General features: G+C 41.9%; 1 protein-coding gene across 1 annotated transcript in view; it reads left to right on the forward strand.

The window, feature by feature from the left end:
• The window catches only part of FRRS1L (ferric chelate reductase 1 like), a 154,523-nt gene that overhangs the window by 98,194 nt on the left and 32,886 nt on the right, over nt 1-23,443 (forward strand). Inside the window, exons 3-4 of the mRNA XM_077269581.1 lie at nt 10,499-10,583; nt 18,161-18,299. Of these exons, the coding sequence (XP_077125696.1) occupies nt 10,499-10,583; nt 18,161-18,299 (224 nt within the window). The remainder of the gene's footprint in view (nt 1-10,498; nt 10,584-18,160; nt 18,300-23,443) is intronic.

A 23,443-nucleotide genomic window follows, 5' to 3' on the forward strand; every position in this document is an offset into this window, starting at 1 on the left:
GTGCGGTTTTGATGCGTTTTTGATGCAGTTTTGATGCTGTTTTTGGTGCAGTTTTTATACTTTTTTGGTGCATTTTTTGCGCGGTTTTGGTGCAGTTTTGGGTGCGGTTTTTGCGCGGTTTTGATGCAGTTTTTGGTGCGGTTTTTGCGCGGTTTCGATGCATTTTTTTATTCGTTTTTGGTGCGTTTTTATGCGTTTTTGTGCGTTTTTGTATGCATTTTTGAAAGCTAAACAAAGATGTATTATTGAACAATAAAAAAAAAAAATTGTGATGTCATTATTGTCCAACCTCCTCTTTTACATTTGTCCAGCCCACACTCCATTACACACACGGATAGACAGATATAGATGATAGATGAGATGGATGGATAGATCTACATATAGATATATCTATCCAGATATATCTATAGATGGATATATGAATAGATAGATGTATGCATCTATAGATCTATCTATTGATAGATGTATGTATAGTGTAGGGTGCGTGTCCATTGTCCGGATTACATCTGAATTAGCTGCAGATTGGATGCTGCGTACTTGTAGTCTTATCGGATGATGCCTGCACACACCCCAAAAGACCCCACGCACACACTCTGACAGCCCCGCACACACCCAAACAGTCCCGCACACATCCAAACAGCCTGCAGACGGGCGGGACCGCACACCCATACACGCACACAGTCACCGCCCACACACTTCCCTCCTCCCGAACTGCAGCGTTTCTCGGACCCACATCCGCAGCAAAACTGCAGATCTTTTTTACATCTGCGGTTTTGCTGCGGATGTGCCCGACTCAATTCAAGTCTATGGGTGCAGAAACGCTGCAGTTCCGCACAAAAGAAGTGACATGCTGCGGAAAAAAAAGCTGTGTTTCGGTGCGGCTTTTTCTGCAGCATGGGCACAAGTCTGCAGCTCCCATAGACTTACATTGGTTGTGCACTACACTGCGGATTTGATGCAATTCCGTGCCGCAAAAACCGCTGCGAATCTGCAATCAAATCTGCAACGTGTGCACAGCCTTAGCATTTAGTGAACCTAGCAAAAAAGCCAAGCAAAAAAACAAGTGTGGGATTGCAGTTTTTTTGCAATTTCGTCGCACTTTGAATTATTTTCACATTTTCTGTTACATGACATGGTAAAACCAATGGTGTCGTTCAAAAGTAGAACTTGTCCCGCAAAAGATAAGCCCTCACATGGCCATATTGACGGAAAAATTATGGCTCTGGAGAGAATGGGAGCGATAAACAAAAACGAAAAAAGCTCCAGGGGTGAAGGGGTTTAGAAACATGGATATGGACATATCTATGGAAATAGATATAGATATATCTCTGTATCTATCTATCCTTCCATCCCATATCTATCTATCTTATCTATCTATCTATCCCATATCTATCTATCTATCTATCTATCTATCTATCTATCTATCTATCTATCTATCTATGTGTAATGGAATGTGGGTTGGACAAATGTAAAAGAGGAGGTTGGATAGAAATGACATCACAAATCTTTTTGAAGATAGAGGAGGGAGGGGTTTGGGCGTGTTTTGGAGTGGATGTGCTAGGTTCAGGCTTAGGGTATGTTGCCACGTTCAGGAAACGCTGCGTGTCTGACGCTGCGCAGATCCGCAGCATCAACCACGCAGCGTCCAGATGTTCCAGCATAGTGGAGGGGATTTTATGAAATCCCGTCTCCACTATGCGTGGTAACACGCACCCGGCGGCCCTGCGATTCCGGACATGCTGCACGTCTTTTAAGATCGCAGCATGTCCGTTTACCTAGCGACGACGCTGCGCCACCGCAAGGTAAAACACAGGGCCCTATATGTGGGGTGCGATGATGTCGGATGTGTGCAATGAACACATCCGGCATCATCGGATCTACAGAAGGGGGCGGAGCTGGTTTGCCGCTCCGTCCAAACCGCCGGCCATCCTGAAGGTGGACACGTACCCTTAGAAGCCAGTGCAATGCATCATGGAACTTGTAGTATTAGAGCACAATAAGTCAGGAGAAAGGAAGTTGTCGATTAACTCCATGAGAGCTGGATCCAGCACTGAAGATGTGCTGCTACAGCATGATAAAAGGTAATATTGCTAAAATAAACACATTAGATGTTTTCAGTGGCACATAATAGCAAGATTTATGACAGAAAAAAAGTTATACTAGTGGACAACTTCTTTAATAATCAAAACTGCATTTTATGTTTACTTTTAATATCTTTGTCAAATGCATTGTTTACATAAATTGCTAAGCGTGATCAGTCAGTCAATTAAAGGCATCCCCATAGTCATGGTTACAAGGACCCAATCATTCCAGGGTTTATCATGAATATGTAATTAGTACCATTAACGGAGCCAATACATTATATCCATAACAAATATATCTATTTTCAGTGTTGTGCATTGGCCTCAGTCCCCCTAAATTCCACTCCAACTTGGTGCTGCAACAGCGAACTATCTGTAATGTTATCTTCTATTTGGCTGTAACTCTTAATGACCACCGATACGTCTTTTAACTGACCTGAGATATAAGAGAATAGCATCCCCATACAGGTGACAATCTAGCAGCTGTCGGCTGTACACTATAGATGACAACTTTCTGCATCAGCCACGGTCAGTGTTTGCACCGTCCAACTCTGTTTAACCCCTTAGATGCTGCCGTCAATAGTGACTACATCATATAAATGGTTCACAGAGTGTGGGGGCTTCCTATTTATCCCAATTGGTGCCCTCAGATCATGATTGTGTGGTCCTCATGTTTGCCGTGGCAGTTCATGACCAAATAGCAGCCTTAGAGTCTGACGGCTGTTGTAACCTGTTCAGAAGTTAGAGGCATTTAGGTGGTAAAAATACACATTTTCATTTCTGTCATGCCACATTGCATTAATTCCTGAAAATCACCTGAAGGGTTAATAAACTACCTGACAGCAGTTTTCAATATGTCAGGGGGTGCTGTTTTTAAAATGTTATAACTTTTGGGGGTTTTGCAATATATAGGACCCCTAAAGGCACTTAAAACATGGATAGGTCCCTAAAAAAATAAATTTCCTTGAAAAAATGAAAAATTACTGCTACATTTTTAAATCGCCTAAAATGGTAGCAAAATAAAAGAACATTTTATAAATGATGCTGATGTAAAGCAGACATGTGGGAAATGTTATTTATTAATGTTTTGTGAGTTATGACTATCTGGATTAAAGGGATAATCATTCAAAGTTTGAAAATTGCACATTTTTACCATTTTTCTCAATTTTCTGATTTTTTTTATAAATAAACACAAAACATATCGACCTAAATTTACAATTATCATAAAGTATAATGTGTCACGAAAAAACAGTTTTTAAACCACTGGGATATGTTGAAGCGTTCCAGAGTTATTACTACATAAGGGTACGTTCACACAGGACTTTTTTGCTGCTTTTTTTTGCTGCTTTTTTTAATGCTAATTTAGGTGCGTTTTTGGTGCGTTTTTTGGGTACGTTCACACAGGACTTTTTTGCTGCAGATTTTTGCTGCAGATTTTTGCTGCTTTTTTTTATGCCAATTTTCAGCTGCTAGGATACCTCACAATGGCTCTTCACACCTTACTACCAGGAACTCCCTCACAATAGATCACAATCAGGTCACCTCACAATGGCTCTTCACACCTCACAATGGCTCACAATGGCTCTTCACACCTCACTACCAGGAACTCCCTCACAATAGATCACAATCAGGACACCTCACAATGGCTCTTCACACCTCACAATGGCTCACAATGGCTCTTCACACCTCACTAACCACACCCCTAAGCTCTTGGCTGTGAGATCCCTTCCTGCTGACCATGATTTTCTGCACAAAAAACGCAGCAAATAATGCTACATGCGTTTTTTCAGCGTTTTTTGCAGCGTTTTTTCATCACCCATTCAAGTCAATGGGTGAAAAAACGCTGCAAAAACGCAGCAAAAACGCTGAAAGAAGTGACATGCCCTATGTCCAAAAAAAGCAGCAAAGCAGAAAAAACTGATCAAACAAAAAACCAACATGTGTGCATGAGATTTCTGAAATCTCATAGGCTTTACTGGTACTGTAAAAAGCAGCTGAAAATTAGCATAAAAAAAAGCAGCAAAAAAAAGCAGCAAAAAAGTCCTGTGTGAACGTACCCTAAAGTAGCACTGGTCAGATTTCAAAAATTTGGCTCCGTCACTAAGGGGTTAAGGAGAAGTACGTGTACAATTCCATCTTCTGGCGCCATGGCCGAACCTGGTGGCGTTATATCAATGATGTATTTTTGATTTAGGGTGGGGTTATTCGGCACTGAAAGCAGCTCTAATCCCGGCGAGTCAGCGGAAGGGTGAGACTCTGTAATAATTTGCACCATCTTGGTTATTTGATGGGACTGTTCTATATGCTAGTGTGTGTTGGTGGTGCAATAAATTATTGCCACACTGTTTTACCTTCACCCTGTGTTGTCTGAGTAGTGTTCTGCCCACGGGGAGAGAGCAGGCGTTCAGTTGTATGAGCCCTGGTCCATGCAGTCTTTCTAAAGACAGCTGGGTCAACGGAGGAGAGCACCCTAACCCAGTATCTCTACAACTGTTATTGCACCGACCCTAAGAATACAGTCGTGTAATAACTTATACCGCACTAGGAACAGCATAAAAAATAAAACCAATTTTTGACCTGCAGTTGATTTGTTTGTCGATCGCAGTAAGGCTTGGCTCACATTTATCCTGCGCTCTATGTGGTTACACCGGGGTTTCCGTGTAAATGTCTAAAATACGTGATTCTGGCAGAACCCCTAGCGGAAGATTGCCTATAATGAGGCAGATGGAGACACTGTGGACACCGTCTGTTTTTAAGGCGTGCATAAAAACGCATCTGGCCACAGGTTTGTGCACTTCAGAAAAGTTGGATACTGCCAAACAGAAGCCAGACGGAGTCCAGAGTAATTCTGCTGCCTGATTCTAGTGATTGGATGCCTCAGTGGTTTCATTCGAATCATGTATTTTGTAGATTTAGATGTAAACCCCGATGTAAGTGCTCAGCATAGAGAACAGGATAAATTTGATCCAAAATATTCTGTACCCAAAAATGCCACCAATAAAAGCTTCTACTCAACCCACAAAAAAACAAGTTCCCACTCAAGTTCGTGATGTGTTAACAGAAATATAGGGAGCTTCCACATTACTGATAGCACAAAGAATCTGGATAAATGACAGGGCCCCAACCAAAAGAAATCCAACAAACTCTGCTCTCTCAAATCCAAATGCACCCCTCCTCCTGAGCCCTACAGTTCACCTAAACCGCAGATAGCATCCACATCTTTGGCATTTTTGTAGTGAGGAGGGCGCACTTAAAATAGGGGTGCGTATCTCCAAAACCACAAGCTGGTCACAATGTATAGGCACTACAATGTATGGGCACTACAATCTACGGGCACTACAATGGCATATTTGCATTTTCACTGAGCAACATCCATTTCTGCTCATTTCTGGAAATCAGCCATGGAGTCAAGATCATCACAATACCTGTTGAAAAATTCCCAGAGGGTTGTAATTTCCAAATTGGGGTCAATTACGGGGGATTCTGCTCTTCTGGCACTTAGGGGGTATTGCATTATTATACCCTATGAGAAATCATGTAACGAAGTATGTGTTCATTTTAAGTTATTTCTCCTTGTGAGAATGTAAAATCTTGGGCTAAAGCAACTTTATAGCAGTAAATATTTAAATTTTTTTTCTTCATCACTCAATGGTATAACATTTTGTGAAACATGTGGAGTCAATATAATCATAGCACCTCTAGATGATTTCTTTAAGGGGTGTAGTTTATAAAATTGGGTGCTTTATGAGGGTAAATTGCCCTGACAGCTCGGAGGCTCTGCCAATGTGACATGGCACCGGCAAACCATTCCAGTTTGTAGGTGCCATAACGCTCCTTCACTTCTGAGCTTTCCACTGCTTAAAAAACAGTTTTTGACCCAATAAAACTGCCTTACTCAGGAGACAAATATTGGGGTCTATTTTCTCCTGTTTGTGAAAATGAAAAATTTGGGGCTAAAAACTTAATTTTTAATTTTCACGGTCCAATGTTCTAAAATTACGCAAATTAACTGTTAGGTCAAGATGCTCACCACAGCTCTAGATAAATTCCTTAAGGGGTGCAGTTTCCAAAATGAGGTCACATGTAGGGGGGTTAGCCTTGTGAAAATAAACAAGTAACATTTTTGTGGGAAAAATTAGATTTTTTATTTTCACGGGTATACTTTACAGTATATAGTTCTGTGAATCATCTGTGGTTTCAAAGTGCTTGCCACACATCTAGATGAGTTAATCGATGGTTGGAATCTTCCACTGTTTACGCACATCAGAGGCTATCATTTTGCATTCAAAAAGTGAAAGGTGCTCCTTCCCTTCTGAGTCCTATCGTGCGTCCAAACAGTAGTTTTACCCCACATATGGTGTATCGACGTACCCAGGAAAAGTTGCAAAACAAATTTTGAGGTCCGTTTTCTACTTTTACCCTTGTGAAAATAAAAATATTAGGGCTATAAGCTTCTGTGAAGCCCTTGGGGGTTCAAGGTACTCACCACACATCTAGATTAATTCATTGACGGGTCTAGTTTCCATAATCGGGTCACTTGTGGGGAATTTCTCTCTTTAGACTCATCAAGGGTTCCCCAAATGCGACATACCGTCCGCTCTCTCGATGTCAGCCATTTCTACGTTCAAAAAGTAAAACAGTGCTCTTTCCCTTTCAAGCCCTGCCGTGCCCCCAAACAGTAGTTTTCCCCCACATATGGGTTATTGTATTACTCTGGAGAAATTGCACAACTAATTTTGATTTTGGGGTCCATTTTCTTCTGTTACCCTTGTGAAAGTAAACAATTTGGGGCTAAAGTAATATTTTTGTGAAAAAAGTAAAATGTTCATTTTTTTCTTCCACATTGCATTCTTGTATTTTGTGCCTCATTCTGGTATAACGTCCCTCATTCTGGTATACTGTCCCCAATTTGGTATTTTTTCACCCATTCTTGTATATTGTCCCTATTCTGGTATCTTGTCCCTCATTTTTGTGTACTGTCTCCATGCTTTTATATTGTCCCTCATTCTGGTACATTGTTGCCCATTCTGGTATAATGTCCCCCATTCTTGTATATTGTCTCCCATTCTGGTATAATATCCCCCACGCTGGTATAATGCCCTCATTCTAGTATGATATTCCCCATTCTGGTATATTGTCCTGATTCTGGTATAATTTCCCCCTTCCTGGGCACCTTCCATTCTTCTCCAGCACATTTTAAAGAAACAAACAATTCCACTCACCTTCCTCCACTCCCACTACACAGTATTCTCTTCTGTAGCTGGCGCAGGAGTTGGCAGCTGACATCGGCTTGCCAGCACGGGCAGCGCATGATGTCATTGCCATGCACCGTGCTTCACTGTCAAGTCAAAGTCAGCTGCTGCCGTTTGGCCAGTGGCATGTATTGCAGCGCAGGATCTTGAGGATGCACATCCTGGTGAAATTGGCCCTGTCATGGTCTCACATTCTGCAACAATGATGGTTATGCCCCTGCCAGTGAGACATGTAATGGCTACTCTCCTAATCTCACTGCAGAGGTGTGTTCAGTTTCCATCTCACAGGCAGCCAACGTTGCAGTAGTGTTGCAATACAGCAGAGCTGAGAGAGCTGGAGCAAATATGTTTGTAAGGAGGTAAAGGTCAGGTCTACTGTTCTGTATTGTCTCACACTGGTTATACCCCTTTTATTAAAACTAAGCTGTGGAGGCAGATTCTCATGCAGATTAGTGTTCAATCCATAGACGTGAAGCGCTCATAATCATAAAAGAAAACAAAGATATCTTTGGAATAAGCCCTTAGATTGCAGATATCAAAGTATCATTCAATTCTGCTTCCTATTATTATGCTTTGCTTATATAGCGCAATTATATTCTACAGCGCTTTAAAGACAATTTCATGACATACATGCCCATATAGATGTCTTCCAAGGATTGATCCTACTGACAGATTCCCTTTAAATCTGATTAAGTAATTAAATATTCTAAAATAGTATTTGTGTGGGTAATAATTAGTGATGAGCAAACACTAAAATGCTTGAGTGCTCAATACTCGAATAGAGTAGATCAGACGCTCGGACGCGCTATACTGGAGTACTGACAATAATGGAAGTCAATGAGAATCTCAAGCATTTTTTCCAGTAGACCCTAGCAGGAGACCTGGGAGGGGCCAGAAAATCACTGAAATTGATGTAAACAGAGCTCAAGTGCGGTTCCTAGTTAAGCAGATGTAAATTGAAAAGGAATATTCACTGCTCCCCACGCCCACCTCTCAACCCCTCAAGAAGTTTTACTACCACTGACCCGCCGCCGAGAGGTGGGCGTGGGAAGTAGTGAATATTCATTTTCAATTTACATCTGATTAACTGGGCAGTGCGCAGTTAGATAGCAAGAAAACCAGTGAAGTGAGAGCAATAAAAGTTACATATCCTGAAAGGGCTGCCCAAGGCCTATTTCAGGGAATCATTAGTATAGTACAAAAAAATCATCTGACAGATTCTCTTTATTTAACATATTAAATAAAAAATAAATTTAAAATAAGATGTGGGGTCCCATCCATTTTTAAAAACCAGCTAAGGGATAGCCGACACCTGGGGGCTGATATTAATAGGCTGGGAATGGCCAGATATCCATGGACCTTCCAAGCCTGATAATATCAGCTCACAGCTGTCTGCTTTGCCTTTGCCAATTATAAAAAATGTGGGGGACCCTAAAAAAAATTATGTGGGGTCACTGCTCATTATTCCGGCTCTCATGCTGCCCTATGTGTGACCTGGCAACTGTGAACTGCGGTAACCTTACTGACATTACCACTCATCAAAGCCTTCGGGTCTCGCGAAATTTAGCATGAGACCCGCCAGTGGCTGCTGCTCTAGTCTATGGAGCTTTGTTCTCTTAACCGGGCTACATGTGCTGGACGACGGAGTCGTCTGAGGACTGGGGTTTTGTTTTTTTTAAATCAACTGGTGAAATAGGGAATTTGATATGTAGTGTTTTTTTTTTACAAATAAATGACTTTTGTGTCTATGATTATTTTTACCGCTGTGTTAGTAATGGGAGTGTCTGACTGACACATCTCCATTACTAACCTCTGGGCTTGATGTCATTGCCAGCTGCTGACATGAATCCAAAAACATTACCCTGATTGCTACCTTGATTGCCACTGCACCAGCAAAATCAGGAAGAGCCGAGGCTAATCGCCAGAACTGGCCCATCTAATATGATGCACCATTTCTGGGGCTGCTGAGGGCTGGTATTTTTAGGCTGGGAAGGGAAATATAACCAAGGACCTTCTCCTGTTAATATCATCTCACAGCTGTCTGCTTTTCCTTTGCTGGTTATCAAAAATTAGGGGGACCCCATGTAATTTTCTTTAGGGTCCTCCCATTTTTTATAACCAGCAGAGGCAAAGCAGAGAGATATTATCAGGCTGGGAAGGTCCATGGCTATCTTATCCTTCCCAGCCTATTAATATTAGTCCCCAGTTGTCTGCTTTCCCGTATCTGGATATTAAAAATGGGTGGATCCCATTTTTTTAAATTTATTTCTGTATTTATTTAATTAATATGTTAAATAAAAGGAATCTGTCAGGTGATTATTTTGTACTATTCTAATGATATCCTGAAATAGGGCATGGGCAGCCCTTTCATGATATGTAAATTTTATTGCTCTTATTTTTGCTGTCTCACAGCTGTCTGCTTTTCCTTTGCTGGTTATCAAAAATGAGGGGGACCCCATGTAATTTTCTTTAGGGTCCTCCCATTTTTTATAACCAGCAGAGGCAAAACAAAGACATATTATCAGGCTGGGAAGGTCCATGGCTATCTTATCCTTCCCAGCCTATTAATATTAGTCCCCAGTTGTCTGCTTTCCTGTAGCTGGATATTAAAAATGGGTGGATCCCATTTTTTTAATTTATTTATGTATTTATTTAATTAATATGTTAAATAAAAGGAATCTGTCAGGTGATTATTTTGTACTATTCTAATGATATCCTGAAATAGGGCTTGGGCAGCCCTTTCATGATATGTAACTTTTATTGCTCTTATTTTTGCTGTCAGCATCGGAGAAGTGAGAGCCGCGTGCTGCCCAATTAATTACATGTAATTTGAAATGAATATTCACTGCTCCCCAAGCCCACCTCCAGGTGACAGGGCAGGCGTGAAGAGGATCGTGTCACTAAGTCTTCTATAAGACCCGATGACAAAATGCGACCGGCAAATCACAGTAATGCCAGTAGTAGCAAAACATGAGAGATGGGGTCTCGATCATGGCGCTCCAGCACCCTCAATACTCGATCGGGTAATGAGCTTGCCTGAGCACCCCGATGTTCGGTCGACTATCGAGCAGTGCCGAGCACGCTCGCTCATCACTAGTAATGATTAATTGTATTAATCAGCAGCACGATTAGTACTATAAATGTACATTTGTTTATATTTTCCAGGGTATCCTTTTCCCACAGCTCCTCCAGTTGACCCTTTTGCCAGGATACGTGTAGATGATTGTGGAAAAACTAAAGGATGTTTTAGGTCAGTATATCTATATCTTGTTGTAGATGTTTTGCAATATTAATATTGTCAATATATATTTAACCTCTTAATGACTGAAGCTTTTTTCAGTTTTGCATTTCCGTTTTTTGCTCCCCTCCTTCCTAGAGCCATAACTTTTTTATTTTTCCGTCAATATGGCCATGTGAAGGCTTATTTTTTGCAGGACAAATTGTACTTTTGAACGACGCCATTGGTTTTACCATGTCGTGTACTAGAAAACAGGAAACAAAATCCCAAGTGTGGTGAAATTGCAAAAAAAAGTGCAATCCCACACTTGTTTTTTGTTTGGCTTTTTTGCTAGGTTCACTAAATGCTAAAACTGATGTGCTGTTATGATTCTCCAGGTCATTATGAGTTCAAAGACACCAAACATGTCTAGGTTCTTTTTTATCTAAGTGGTGAAAAAAAAATTCCAAACTTTGCAAAAAAACCCCCAAAAAACGCAATTTTCAGTTATCTGTCTGCTTGTTTCTTGATTTGGGGTTGGGTGAGGGCTTATTTTTTGCATGCCGAGCTGACGTTTTAAATTATACTATTTTGGTGCAGATACATTCTTTTGATCTCCCATTATTGCATTTTAATGCAATGTCGGCGACCAAAAAAACATAATTCTGGCTTTCAGACCTCAAATAATGCAAAGAAAACAAGTTCATTGTTCTTAATCATTTAGAAACAACAATACTAATGTTTTAACTCAGGAAGAGTTCATAAATCACTGTTTGTGGAATAACCATGATTTTTAATCACAGCTTTCATGCGTCTTGGCATGTTTTCCACCAGTCTTTCACACTGCTTCCGGCGCAAAAATGTAAGCAGTTCTTCTTTGTTTGGTGGCTTGTGACTATCTATCATCCTCTTGATTACATTCCAAAGGTTTTCAATGGGGGTTGAGGTCTGGAGATTGGGCTGCCCATGACAAGGTTTTAATGTGGCGGTCTCTTAATTTTTGCCAGAGCTGTATGCATGTTATGGGTGCACCGGATTCTCAAATGGAATAATGTGCCCCTCTGCCAGTACGTGTTAAATGCCGTTGCCAATGATTGACAGCAGCATTTAGCTGGTTAACTTGTCCATTTGCTGCTGTAAATGAGCCATCATCAACTGAGAAAGATGCAGGCTTGCAAGCCAAAAATCAGGGACACGACCCATGATGTAAATGTACGTCATATGTCATGAAGGGGTTAAAAAGAACCATCCCATACAGTTTTGTAAAGATGGCTGTAATGGCGCTATATCACTGATTACCTTGATACATGTGATGAAGAAATATGCTTTGTTCTTCTTCTTTAATCACCATTTGAAGTTTTCTGCGAATTAGATTTCGGTGCACAGGGGCCGGACTGCACTCTGGGTCTTCTTCCCCCTATCTGTGTGTAATAATTATAGGGGATAACTCAGGAGACTCTTTGCATGGAACAAGACAACTACAGGACACAGTTTTATAAGTGGTCAAGTCTATATTATCACACGGTGATTCAAACAGGTGCAGAGAGAAACTCAAGTCCACAACACTTGGTGTAAATATTAAATGCAGCTTAGCAGTCTATAGGGAACTTCAGAGGAAAATGAAAACACGCAGAAAGTCTATGAAGCACAATTATTCTTGAGGATACTTGACACGAATAAGTCCTTTTTTTAGTCCAAACACAGATGGATATGCTTATAAGGCAGTTCAAATAATATCTTAGCACAACCAGGGAGGCCTGGGTAATAGTCTCAGGTTTTTGCAGAGCAGCAACAGCTTACATGTCCAGCAAATGCAGATGGAAGTAAACACGAGCAGCAGATGAAGGAGGATTACTGGAAACTGGTGTATGCAGCAGGAACTCAGAGCAGAGTAACAGGATCACCACACAGGTTCACAGGAGCAGGTATATAGCCAGGGAGTCACCAGAGGTCAGGAGCTGGATGCAAGGCAGAATACTCCAGCACAGACTGAAGGCTGGGGTGGAGTTTTATAGCAGGAAGACACAGTGCACATGAGACCAAAGACGCCATCTTGGAAAAGGGCAGTAATGCACAAAAGGTAATAAAAAATGTTCAGAGTCCTGACATTACTCCCTCCTTAGAAGCGGCCTCAGGACGATCCTGAACCTGGTTTCTCAGGGAATCTCTGATGAAAACGAGAAATCTTCTTTTGGGCATTGATGTTTTCCAAAGGTTCCCAGGAGTCTTCCTCAGGGGGATATCCCTGCCATCTTATCAGATATTGGAGCCGATTCCTGGAATCAACAATTTCCTCCACCACAAATTGTTCTTGCCCATCAATCACCACAGGCTGCGGAGGTGGCACAACACGTCCCTGGAAGGTATTAGGAGATACAGGCTTTAGTAAAGATACATGAAAAACTGGGTGTACCTTCATAGTCCTAGGCAGCTTCAGCCGGCAGGCCACAGAGCTCACAATACCTTTGATCTTGAAAGGGCCAATGAATTTCTGTCCAAGTTTTTGTGAAGGAACGTTTAACTTCAGATTCTTAGTTGTTAACCACACAGAATCTCCTACCTTGAACATGGGTGCAGGTTTACGGAATCTATCAGCCGATCTTTTATAACGTTCTTGAGCTGTGGTCAGGGATTCCTTCAGAACCTCCAGATTTTGCCTCATCGCAGTCAGCCTTTCCTCCACTGCCGGAACCGGAGAATTAATTGGAGACCTAGGTAAGATACACGGATGATAACCCAGATTGGCAAAGAAAGGTGTAAATTTAGTGGAGGAGCTCTGAGAATTGTTATATGAAAATTCGGCTAACGGAAGCAACTCCAACCAATCATCCTGGAGATGGCTGACATAGCATCTTAGATATTGTTCCAGCGTCTGGATGGTATGCTCAGTCTGACCATTTGTCTGGGGATGGTAAGCGGAAAAAAGACAGACATTAATATTGAGTGCAGAGCAAAACCACTTCCAGAATCTTGAAGTGAACTGTACTCCACGGTCAGAGATGATCTCATCCGGAACCCCATGCAACCGAAAGACATTCTGTATAGCTAAGTTCACTGTATCTTTAGCTGAGGGGAGGCCGGTGCACGGAACAAAATGAGCAGCTTTAGTCAGGCGATCAACTACCACGATGATTGTATTCATGCCCCCCGATGTAGGCAGCTCCACAATAAAGTCCATTGATATAGACCCCCAAGGGCGGGACGGAACAGGTAATGGTTGTAGAAGATCCATAGGTGCCACATGAGGAGTCTTGTAACGAGCACATACCTCGCAAGAGAGAACATAGTCCTTGGTATTCTTCAGGCAAGTTGGCCACCAGAAGAATTGGCTCAGGAACTCTTGTGTCTTCTGTACCCCCCTGTGACCAGCCAACTTGGAGTCATGTACCAACTTGAGGATCTGCAGACGGACGACCTCAGGGACGTAGATATGTCGATCTCTGAACCACATGCCACCCTTAAAGACAAGATTAATATCCACAGGTGGGTTGGCCAGAAATACATCACCGTCATAGGCCTCCCTGCACTCCTTCCACAAGTCCTGATCGTGGATAACTCCGATGAAATTGGCATCAGATAGAATGGTCTTGGACTGGGCTCCAGGTATGGAATCCGCAGCACGGATTCAGGATAAAGCATCAGACTTCCCATTACGAGAACCTGGACGGTACGAGATAACAAAGTTAAATTGATTTAAAAATAAGTTCCAACGAGCCTGACGAGGAGAAAGACATCTAGGGGATCTAAGGAACTCTAAATTGCGATGGTCAGTTAGCACTATGATCTGTTGTGCAGCTCCTTGCAGATGATGCCTCCATTCTTTGAAAGCCGCAATAATAGCCAGCAATTCCTTGTCTCCCACGTCGTAATTATTCTCTGCTGAGGATAGTCTACGGGAAAAGAAAGCACAAGGATGTAGCAGACCCTTCTCTCCAGTTCTTTGGGAGAGAATAGCCCCCAAAGCATTATCAGAAGCGTCCACCTCCACAATGTATCTGGGTGTATCAACAGCGGTGCTGATGTGAAACAGATCTTAAGCCGATCAAAAGCTTCTTGAGCCTGTGATGACCACTTAAAGGGCTTTTCCTTTTTTGTCAAGGAAGTAATGGGACGGACAATATCAGAAAAATTTTGAATGAAGCGTCTGTAGAAATTTGCAAAACCAATAAAACGTTGGACCTCCTTAACGTTCTTGGGTACCGGCCAGTCAAGGATAGCCTGAATCTTACCAGATTCCATGTTCAGCCCCTGGGGAGAGATGATATAACCTAAGAACTGTATCTCAGAACGATGGAACTCTCATTTCTCTGGCTTAATATACAGATGGTTCTCTTTCAGACGTCTTAAAACAGTTTTGACATGTTCTTCATGTTCCTGTAAAGAGTCAGAAAAGATTAGTATATCGTCCAAATAGATCACCACAAACTGGTCCAACAAATCTTTGAAAATGTCATTAGCAAGGTGTTGAAACATTGCAGGGGCGTTACAAAGCCCGAAGGGCATCACAAGATATTCAAAGTGTCCATACCGGCATCTGAATGTTGTCTTCCACTCATCCCCTGGACAAATACGCACCAAATTATAAGCCCCACGAAGATCCAGTTTAGAGAACACCTTAGCATGGTGGACTCTTTCCAGTAATTTAGGAATCAGAAGCAAAGGGTAACGGTTTCGTACGGTTACCTTATTGAGTTCCCGATAGTCAACACAGGGTCTCAGGGTCCCGTCCTTCTTCTTTACAAAAAAGATAGGTGGCCCTGCTGGTGAGGAAGAAGGACGTATGAAGCCTTTGGCCAGATTTTCATCAATATACTCCTTTAAGGCTTGAAGCTCAGGTGCCGCCAAAGGGTATACGTTACCAAAAGGAATAGCTGCCCCAGGAAGCAGCTCAATGGGACAGTCATAATGCCTGTGTGGAGGAAGCTGATCTGCATTCTTCTTGTCACAGATGTCAGAGAACTCTTTATATGCTGGAGGTAAAGAAAATACCTGTACATGTGGTTCCGTAGCCGTGGACTCAGGGACAGCTTCTGTTAATGCTGAGTTGCTACTTGTTGAAAAGATAATCTCCTTGGTCTCCCAGTTGATAATTGGGTTCTGAGAACGCAACCAAGGAATGCCTAAAATAGCAGGAAAATGAGGAGAAGAAATTAGCAAGAAAGAAAGTTGCTCCTGATGATTAGGCTCCAACAAAATTTCAAGGGGTACGGTCTCCTGATCCACAGGCCCAGAGATTAAAAGGTGACCCATCCACTGTTTCCATGGTAATTGGAGAGGCTCTTTGCTGAATTTCAATACCATGTTCCTTGGCAAATGCGATATCCATGAAATTGCCACCTGCACCAGAGTCAATCATAGCTGCACTGGAAATCCACTGTCCTGAATACAGGATCTTAATAGGGAGAGAACAATGAGAGTTCTTTTCCTTCAGCTCCTTGGGGGGTGAAGTCATAGAAAGTGAATGGCGTTTAAAGGCAGGCTACATTCAGAGATGTCAGATTCATCATCACAGTTGACATACTCCCCTACTGCTGCTAGCACCTTGTTAGGCCATCTAGGACACTTAGGACAATTGATCAAGAAGTGGTCAGACTAGCCGCAGTAAAAACATAGACTTTCACGAAGGCGATGCTCCCGGCGCTCATTGATCTCGTGCCTCTGAACAGAATCAATTTGCATGGGCACCGCCTCCTCTTCCCGAGATGTTTTACCTGCAGGCTCTTTGGAAGGAAGGGAAAAGTTAAAAATACGGTTATATGCAGCAAACTTCTCCTGCCTACGCTCAGTAAGGCGAATGTCTATGCTCACACAGTGCTGTATAAATGTCTCTAGCTCTTGTGGTGACTCAGAGCGAGCTAGTTCATCTTTTACAATACTAGACAGACCCCTTTTAAAAATAGGCAATTGTGCATATCTGTCCCAATTGGTATCTACCGCTAATCTCCTGAATTCAGTAGCATACTCAATAACAGAACGTTTAGCTTGGCGTAAAGACAATAAAACAGATTCAGCGGTTGCAAGGCGATTAGGGTAATCAAACATTAATGCCAGAGCGGCCAAGAAATCATCCAAGTTATTTAACCGTGGGTCACGAGACTCAATCATCGGATTCGCCCAGGCGAGCGCTCGTGCGGTCAGCAGCATTATTACACACAATACTTTGGATCTATCATTAGGAAAACGGTCAGCATGCACATCAAAATATAGCATACATTGATTCACAAAGCCACAAAATTTGTCGCGATCACCATTAAATCTGAGTGGGGGCAACTTAGGTGGGCTAGCTGGAGGCGCTTGCCCAGAGGGTAAAGTCGCTTGTGCAGCTATTTGCGTGCTTATGTCCTGAAAAGCCCGTCCATACTGGGACTCTATGCCAGCAAGTTTATTTTCCTGGGATGCCATGCGGGTGCTTAAGTCCTGCAAAGTCTGTCCAAACACTTGTTGATTGTGTTCAAAGCTTCCAAACTTCTTTTGCAGACCTTCCACATCTTTCTCCAGTGATCTAATTATGGAAAACACCTGCTCTAATATGCTCTCTGCAGTCATTGTTCCAGCAGTCTCCTATTTTGTGGCTAGAGTATCCTGTAATAATTATAGGGGATAACTCAGGAGACTCTTTGCGTGGAACAAGACAACTACAGGACACAGTTTTATAAGTGGTAAAGTCTATATTATCACACGGTGATTCAAACAGGTGCAGAGAGAAACTCAAGTCCACAACACTTGGTGTAAATATTAAACACAGCTTAGCAGTCTATAGGGAACTTCAGAGGAAAATGAAAACACGCAGAAAGTCTATGAAGCACAATTATTCTTGAGGATACTTGACACGAATAAGTCCTTTTTTTAGTCCAAACACAGATAGATATGCTTATAAGGCAGTTCAAATAATATCTTAGCACAACCAGGGAGGCCTGGGTAATAGTCTCAGGTTTTTGCAGAGCAGCAACAGCTTACATGTCCAGCAAATGCAGATGGAAGTAAACACGAGCAGCAGATGAAGGAGGATTACTGGAAACTGGTGTATGCAGCAGGAACTCAGAGCAGAGTAGCAGGATCACCACACAGGTTCACAGGAGCAGGTATATAGCCAGGGAGTCACCAGAGGTCAGGAGCTGGATGCAAGGCAGAATACTCTAGCACAGGCTGAAGGCTGGGGTGGAGTTTTATAGCAGGAAGACACAGTGCACATTAGACCAAAGACTCCATCTTGGAAAAGGGCAGTAATGCACGAAAGGTAATAAAAAATGTTCAGAGTCCTGACACTGTTATTCCTTGGCCCCTCTGTCGGCCTTCGGTCTGTGAATGATCTGACTTCACTCTTTTGACATCTCAGCAGTGGCCGGTTAGGAGAAGACCCAGTGTACAGCCCGGCCCCAGTGCAGCAAAATTTAGTTGCAGCAGAAAACTTCAAATGGTGATTAAAGAACAACAAAGCGGATTTCTTCACTAGAGATGTTGGTTTAATCTGTGTTACAGCGCCATTACAGCCATGTCTTTAGATTACAAAATCATACTGACAGGCTCTCTTTATTGGGAGACAATTTAAGTATTTCATTTTCAGTATTTGTCACTTTTTGGAATTACATAACATTTTGTTTTACTTTTAGGTACGGCAAACCTGGGTGTAATGCAGAGACTTGTGATTACTTTCTAAGCTATCGCCGTATTGGGGCAGATGTTGAGTTTGAGCTGAGTGCTGACACTGACGGATGGGTAGCTGTCGGATTTTCTTCTGACAAAAAAATGGTAAATAATTAAAACACACATTAAGAACAATAGCCATTGTCATATTATACAGATTTCCCTAGGACTGAGAAATAAATATGTTTACTGATAAGAACATGTATTCAGATTACTACAGATCAGTGCTACTGTTGGGAAACACTCAGATCACTCCTTTCTATTTCAATTTTTATCTGTAATCTTGTTAGTTGATTTGGACGACACTAAAAGTACCTTCACACTAAATGACTTTGCAGCGATAACGATAGCGATCCGTGACGTTGCAGCGTCCTGGATAGCGATATCGTTGTGTTTGACACGCAGCAGCGATCTGGATCCTGCTGTTATATCGCTGGTCGTTGCTGAAAGTTCAGAACTTTATTTGGTCGTCAGATCGGCGTGTATCGTCGTGTTTGACAGCAAAAGCAACGATGCCAGCAATGTTTTATAATGGTAACCAGGGTAAATATCGGGTTACTAAGCACAGGGCCACGCTTAGTAACCCGATATGTACCCTGGTTACCATTGTAAAAGTAAAAAAAAAACACTACATACTCACCCTCTGATGTCTGTCACGTCCCCCGGCGTCCGCGCTGCTGCTCAGAGCTTCCTGCACTGAATGAGTCACTGCCGGCCGGAAAGCAAAGCACAGCGGTGACGTCTCCGCTGTGCTCTGTACTGCCGGCGCTTACACAGTGCAGGGAAGCGGATGCCGGGGGACGCGAATGTAAGTATGTAGTGTTTGTTTTTTTACATTTACACTGGTAACCTGGGTAAACATCGGGTTACTAATAGCGGCCCTGCGCTTAGCAACCCGATGTTTACCCTGGTTACCCGGGGACTTCGGGATCGTTGGTCGCTGGAGAGCTGTCTGTGTGACAGCTCTCCAGCGACCAAACAGCGATGCTGCAGCGATCGGCATCGTTGTCGATATCGCTGCAGCGTCGTTTAGTGTGAAGGTACCTTAAGACTAAGTTCCCGCAATGAGTATTTGGTGTTTATTTCCACCTTGTGCTTTTGCTGCAACATTCCAGTAAAGAGAATGGGGTTTATAAAAATCTCATGTCAATTGTGCTTTTTTTTTTATGTAGCATAAACTGACCTGTAGTGGTTTATTGAAGTCTTGTGATAAATATTCATTTTATTTGTGGATTTTCCTCAAAGACTTGAATGTGATGAAGAAAATCCAAAAGTAAAAAATGCATATACGTTTTTATACCATTTTAGAAGTGAAGACGCTTTCTAAACAAAGTTATATCAATGCTAAGTAATAGGGAGTATAAAAAACAAAGCAGCTTTATTGAAAACCTGGCATATCAAAAGATTAAAAACAGCTTCAGAAAATAAAACAAAATAAAAATATGTAAAAAAAAAAACAAGATCAAGCTGCATATGCTTGTGCTTCTTAACATATTATGTTTATAATATGTATGTATAGTGTAGTTTATTTATGTATTGTATAGTTTGTGTATATCGTATGTATAGTTTATGCTAGCTTAGGGCAAGGATCAATGCAAAAGTATCGGGACGCTAATATTACTGTGATGACACGACAGCACTCAGAAAATTTGACTCCGGTTACTATGGCTAAATATATTAGGACAAAGGGTTGACAGTATTGTCAAAGAGTGAGGTGCTCATTCTTTTGAGGGAGCTAACCTAAGCTGTCCTACTTTGTATGACAACCACATTCCAGAGTTCCATATAGCCTAACAACTGAGAGGGAAATGGGATAAATCTAAAATCTTTATTGGGACATAGGGCATCTGTCACGGTGCTGGGATGCAGTTACTGACAGCTTGGCCGTCCAATCTGGTACAGGGGCGTGCTGAAGCTGTCAGTACTTTGATTGGCAGCTCAGCCATACTATATGGTACAGTGGCGTACTGAGCTGTCAGTGTGATGATTGATAGCTCTACTATCCAATTTGAGATTGGAAGGCATTGGCTGCCTCTAAGTGTTCATTATCTTACGTGATTGCCATGCTGCTTAACTAAGCTGTTTCTCCCAGGCCTCTGACAGACGTACATTCAGCTAGTGAGGTTTGGGCTCTGTGCCTTGAGTTCTGTATTCACAATCTTTTGTTGCCTGACCTTGGACTTCATTTGGACCATCTGTCTGTTTAGCCCCTTGTGCTCTGATCCATTATCCTCCTGGTATACTGACTTCGAAACAATACCTGACCACGCTATCCTGGACACTCACAAGAAACATGTGCTTGTTGTGTTACAAAGATCGAGGGAGAACTTTTTTAAATTAGGAAAATGTTTTTTTCTGTTTAGGAAATCTCTTTCTTGGGGTTTATCTTGTCAGCAGAAGCGTTTAAGATGGACCTTGGAAAGGTGCAGGCTATAATTAATTGGGTTGAACCTCGTGATCTTAAGGCTTTGCAGCGTTTTCTGGGATTCACCAACTATTATAGGAAATTTATCAAGGAGTTTTCGCAGATTGTTAAACCACATACTGACCTTTTCACATAAGGGGGCGAATCTCAAGATTTGGTTGCCGAATGCTATCAGGGCTTTTGAAAGATTAAACGAGTGTTTTATGTCTGATCTAACCTGATCTCCTAGAACTATTCATTGTGGAGGTGGATGCTTTGGAGATCGGAGAGGGGGCAGTATTAATGCAGAGGCCCAAAACTTTGTCTAACCTGTGTCCATGTGCCTTTTTCTCTAAAAATGTTTTACAGGCGGAGAGAAATAATGATGTTGGGAATCGGGAGTTACTTGCTGTCAAATTGCCCTTTGAAAAATGGAGGCATTTTTTTTTGAGGTGGCGGTTTATCCAGTTACTGTGATCACTGATCACAAGAATTTAGCTTACTTTGAATCAGCTAAAAGGTTAACTCCTAGACAGGCCAGATGATCCTTGTTTTTCTCTCGGTTTAAGTTTTCTATTACATTCAGGTCAGGGTCTAAGAATGTGAAAGCTGATGCATTATCACATAGTCTAGATTCAATTTCTACCCAAGAACCTCCATTTTACATTATATGTGGTGTTGAGTCCTTCTCCGTCCCTGGCTTCCTGGATGTAGGGATCCAAGTAAATGACACGCAGCACAAAGGTTGTGTGTTCATAAACAGGGGTAGCCCTGGAGCACGCCTGCCTCACTGGGCGCTGCCCCTTCTTTATATAGTAAAAAGTTAGGCATTTTACAGACATGCGCACAAGCGCTCATATTTCACAATCACTTACAAAGCAAATCTATTCTAGTGATAAGTTACAACATCTGGTATGTGGATGAAAGGCTACAATATCAAGGAGAAATGCGCGCGTGATTACTTCCATAAAAGGAAATGTCAAGTTTGCTCAAGTTTTCCTGTTGTAAACCAGATTTCTCAGGAGGAAGACAAGATGGATTCTTTGGTACAGTCTGATCTCCACAATTCCCCCCTTTGACATATTCTTTTATAATCTATCACAAATTCTTGCATAAAAATTTGTGCATTCTCTTCTTTATATGGCAGTATACTAAAATATAAAAACAAAAATTAGTACGGCAATAATAATTAGAATCACTAGAGGATAACATAAGAATAAAGAAGAAAAGAAAAGGAAAATGAAAAAAAAACTTTATACTCTTGCATCTATTACACAAAATTTATTTGTGCATACTGAGATACCCTTGAGCACAATCTTGAATAATACATATATGATTACAATAATCATAACTATATGTATTATACTCTGCATAATCCCAGCAACCCACCCACCGATCCCTCTGAACCAGTTGGCTGGGTTAAGAAAAGAGAAGGTATCAGACCACCAGCTATCCTTATTCTGGTCATTGTCTTTGTCATACTGATCTCTGAGTCGTTGTACGTCCTTTAATTTAAATGTCATACTCATAGTACTATTCGGATCTATATAATGACAGCAGGTGGGCCCAATGATTTGACACATACCCCCTTGTGAGGCAGTTAGGTAATCCAATACCAGGGTATGTTGATTGACGACTATTATAAGCTGATTCTGTACAGCTATACTAGTATTTAGTATATCCAATATATCCCAGATCTGATCATCTAAATAATCCGTGGCTCTAACTAATTTATCCCACATTTGTGTTAACATAGGATAAATAAAAATGGTACTAACAATTTTGTTGGGAATTCCCATTTGTACTATATGTGGCCTCCCCGAGGGACGTGGTGAGTTATCTGCAGCTCTTTTATATAGTGTGTGCTTGGGCACGGCTTGCATATTCACTTGTTTATTTGAAATTATGAAAGTAGCCGGGGTTAGGCGTCCTAATGTACAAGTACCCTTTATACCTACGGGAAGCCGTTTATATGCTCCTTCTCCGCATATCCAAAATGTACCTTCAGGCAGATCCCATAGAGCTGAGTGCTGCAATACCAATCTGTGAGCCAAATCCACAAAACTAGATACATTCTGAAGCATACACCAAGAGGGTTTTTGTCCCAAGGGGCTACAGTACCCGGCTGCGGGATTCCCACACACATGCATTCCGTTGACATACTCATCGGATTCATTACAAACCAGGTTCCCCGGTTTGCTTGTACAATCGCTTGCATTACCTTGGGGGAACAACTCAGAATGTTCCCATTTTCTATTATGTATGTATCTTTCCAATACTACAGGTTTGAAAGCATCAGAGGGAGGGGCGGTTGTACTGAAACTGAGCTGTAGATTTTCTGTGGGGACCTGTCCTAAATTAGTTAATCCAGTCTTATTCCTAGGTACCCAGGCCCCACCCTTATAGGCCAAATATTGTAGATGTGTACTAGTCCCTGAGAGATTACCCTGCCACCAAGGAAATTCTACCCATCCCACAATTGGTATGGCGATTGTAGTATTCCACAGCCTAGTATTACCAGTTTGGTTGTTGGCCAGGTTGTCTGAACAATTAGGCCAAGCGAATATTTCTTCAACTGACACGGGAACTGCTAGAAAAGGTATACTTGTGGCTGATACTGGTGAATGGGTACAGATCCAACAATCTGCCAGGGGTTGCGTATTATTTAACAAGTCATGCACTAATTTTCTATGATGTAGTACGAATCTATTGTTCAAAGGGGCTAGAGAGTTCAGTCTATCCCACGCCTCCGTTGAGGTTAACATTATTAACATCAATATCATGAGTTTTATACTGCTCTTTTGCAATGGCTTGCATGTATCCATGATGCCTTTCCTTCAAGCTT

Source organism: Ranitomeya variabilis, chromosome 6 (assembly GCF_051348905.1).
Source record: "Ranitomeya variabilis isolate aRanVar5 chromosome 6, aRanVar5.hap1, whole genome shotgun sequence".
NCBI lineage: Eukaryota > Metazoa > Chordata > Amphibia > Anura > Dendrobatidae > Ranitomeya > Ranitomeya variabilis.